Source organism: Perkinsus marinus (genome assembly GCF_000006405.1).
Source record: "Perkinsus marinus ATCC 50983 genomic scaffold scf_1104296962244, whole genome shotgun sequence".
NCBI lineage: Eukaryota > Perkinsozoa > Perkinsida > Perkinsidae > Perkinsus > Perkinsus marinus.
Genome location: NW_003205494.1, coordinates 3,482 through 7,165, shown reverse-complemented (window position 1 = coordinate 7,165; position 3,684 = coordinate 3,482). Strand labels below are relative to the sequence as shown.

General features: G+C 41.9%; 1 protein-coding gene across 1 annotated transcript; it reads right to left on the bottom strand.

Annotated features, from left to right (window-relative positions):
* Positions 1-1,004: 1,004 nt before the first annotated feature.
* Positions 1,005-2,140, bottom strand: Pmar_PMAR013036 (hypothetical protein; the record flags this gene model as incomplete). The annotated part of the gene is made up of 5 exons (XM_002771931.1): positions 1,005-1,098; positions 1,397-1,479; positions 1,635-1,703; positions 1,754-1,826; positions 2,117-2,140. Coding segments are annotated over 5 exons (343 nt in total), but the record flags the coding sequence as incomplete, so codon positions are not given.
* Between the last annotated feature and the right edge of the window lie 1,544 nt (positions 2,141-3,684).

Genomic DNA, 3,684 nt, shown 5'->3' with positions numbered 1-3,684 from the left:
CGCCACTTCGCGTAAAACGGTTGTAAAACTCCATTATACTATAGAATCAGACAAAAGGAATCAAAATTCGACACGAAAAGAGGAGAACCTCATCCATCACAAATCTGTCATCCTCTCGGATTCTCATATTTTCTGTAGTTAGCCTTGCGTGAGTAACCCAATTAATGAATTCATAACAGGGCGAAATCTACTCGTTCCTGTTTTTTTCGAAGTCGTCAAATCAATCAAACCCGGGTTGCTACAAGCCGCATTCTGCACCCTTTCACCGGGACGCAAACATAAACATATATCATACTTGTGTATATTATCTAACATTTTGGGTGAAAAGGACCTCACTATTATTGTTGCTCAATTTCCATCCCTTGCTTTAGCTTCCTATACGCAGTTTCAAACCTAAAGCCCCCTTGAAAATTTTAGCAGAGATTCTTTTACTTTTGTTCGAAGCTGGTGAAGTTCCTTTCTTCTTCGCAAATTCAGGAGAGCTTCCCAATAAGCCGTGACGACTCGAGCTCGCTGAATACGGCTGAAAGTAATCAAATCCTAGCTCATGAGAAATTAATAACAGCTGTGAAAGTTGCATAAACTTCCCGCGCGTCCCTGGCGCAAAGAACTCGCACTTCATGGATGTGCATAGCAAAAACGTTAACAATATAGGAGAACCGCAAATTTTGCTATAAATGGGGAAAATTTTCCGAACCCGGAATATTTCCCTCAACAACAAACGCCGATTTCTGAACTGACACATTTTATGCATTCATTCGCTGCTATTCAGATTTCCTGAAACTATATGAATATTCACTATCCATTGACTCAAGCATAAACTTCTCGCTAGTATCATCAACCCCCTGCACAAACAGGGGAAAATATTCCCGAAAACGGACAAATTTACCCAACGATTAATATCGTCTTCCTACTTACTCTCCTCAACAACCCGCGATCAACACCATCTCGTCCGCCTAACACATCGTGTAAATTTTCCCCAACTAAACCGTCGATAAAATTACCGTTTTTTCGCTGAGTCGATGCTGCTTCTGCAAAACCGCGGCGTTTCAGCTCGCCCAACTCCAATCGTGTGGCAGTCAAACGTGCACTCAGTCGCTGACACAAAAAAATAAAAAAAAGTACGAAAAAAATACAAAAAAATACAAAAAGTACAAAAAAATACAATGATGAAAAAAAATTCCTCCGACATCTACATATCTAAACCGAAATTCTGAATAAAACTTCAAGAAAAACTCACTTCTTTAAAAACAAATTCTCATTTTCTGGAAACCGCACTTCACCATTCTCATTTCGAAAAGCCGTTTTTCGCCAAAAAAAGCGCAGAAAAGGATGATATCATTCACGAAATAATTTGCATGTTCCTCCTAGACAGAAATGATCAAAGTGGGTCTACCTGTATAATAGAGACGAGCCTCGCGAGCTCATCCTCCGGAAGGGCAATAGTCTTCGCGTCCTCTTTAGTCGCTCCGTTTTTGCCTAAAACTCATCATCATATTGGAGTACCATGACAGTAGGAGAGCTTTCCTTACAATCAAGTGAAGAAAAAATGAAAAAAATTTGCCGGAAATCTTACGAAAAGTTGAACAAAAAAACCCCAAAAAATGGAATAACCGATATATTTTCTATTTTACCTTTTCCCTTTTTCCCATCACCATCCTCAGAATCATCGATAATTATATTCCCCGACGAAATAACGGGATCTGATATTTACAAAAAAATTCGCACAAAAATTTTCCAAAAATGCCCCCACCAGAATTCGAACCCACGCAGGTTTCAGCAGTCACTGGTCGCGACTTCTGACTATCCTCTAGAGCAGATTGGAGCTGAAAAAGAACAACAACAACAACGAACAAATCCAAATAAGGTTAATATAACATATAATTAACAATCTGGGTATTTGTTATTATACTAATAAAATCTAGCATTATTATCATTGGAGTTTCACGGCCACCCTAGTGATATGAAAAACACTAGTGAAAAACATATCTCACGACTACTGCGTAGTGCGAATATCGCGTTTTTCACCGAGTTTTACACCAGCTCGGGTTGTGAAACTCAACCAATATATACATGGATTTAACCGTGATATGGATAAGGTCAATATATAATATACATTATTAACTATCAATCTACACATAACTGTATTTATATTTTGTAGTACGATGACCCTCTTGGCAGCAGTGTTGGAATATACGCGCGCCTTTCCGTTTCCAAAGCTGATTATAGAGACTAGGCCTTCGTGACGAAGGGGCGGAGCTCACAGAGTCCACATCCATGGACTCAATCAATCAGTTTTACACAGGTCCCCGGTTCGATCCCCGGGAATGACAATTCTCCATCATTAAAGTTTTTCGTGCATATCTCTTCGAGTTGTTCGCATAATGGAGTTTTCCGATGTTTCCCAACACCTCCGCATATAGAGGAGTCGTTTCATCTATCTGATAGCCTCCCACGCTGCGTAGTTAAGCCAGAATAATTCTGCACGCACGCACAACGCGAAAGTGCCTGTTGTTGCGGTATATGCTCCGCTCGCTTCGCAAGTGTACAGAAACCAATAAGACTTCCCTCTCAGAATTTCCATGTGCATATTTTTCCCCACTGGGAAGAAAAAAATCAAATCTTTACATTTGCTACCACTCACGATAATCGATCACGTGATCGATTTGTCCTCTCACCTCTCGACATCTTTCCTCCAAAGTCTTCAACTGTTTTTCGTGATTTTCCTTCTCTTTTTTCAATGCTGCATTAACTTCATCAATTTTCATCAACTTTCCTCTCAGCTGAAGTGAAATAATGGAGTTTCACCCGTGATGTGAAAAACACTAGTGAAAAACACATTTCACATTTCACTTCGCGAAAAACGCATTTTAGCAGTGAATTTCGCGTAATACACGTGAGGTGTTTTTCATGTGATATGCAAAACGCGAAATTATTTCGCGTTTTGCGCGAAATACGCATATTTGGGGTCATTATGCCTACAGTCTCAAACCTTGCACTGGCTATAACTTGAATCAACACTTCAAATATCCTAGGGAAACCTGCCTCTAATTTGCCCCCCTATCCCAGTTATTTGGATATCCCTGAACCGACAAGGATATCCAATGGGTATCCCTGAACCGACAAGGATATCCAATGGGTATCCCCGCACCGACAAGGATATCCAACAGGTATCCCCGCATCGACAAGGATATCCAATGGGTATCCCCGCACCGACAAGGATATCCAACAGGTATCCCCGCACCGACAAGGATATCGTTGTCGGTGCGGGACACGGGTGAAAAAAATCCGGGGACGTGGGGCAGAGTGACACATGGACACATCTTATTAGGATGATTAGTTAAGTAGGTTATGCTGCCAAGCTGTTCATCGGGAGGTTCCCGGTTCGAACCTCGCTCAGCTCTCGCCCACAATCCCTCACAGAGGGGTCCGCAAGACTGGTTGCTACATATGGCTGTTGACGGGATGATGATCATGATCATCCCACGAGGCCCCAACGTGGAAGTGCCAGTAATAAGACGGATCCCGCGAGTGAGGTGACTCCATAGAGTGAAATGTGGGTGGACAGCTGGCAGTGGCATGAAGGGGACTTTTAATGGATTTTACTGCGGGGTGGGGTGTTTTCCGCGTTTTTCCCCGTATAAAACGCGAAAAACGCGTATTTTCTGGCGAATTACGCGTTAT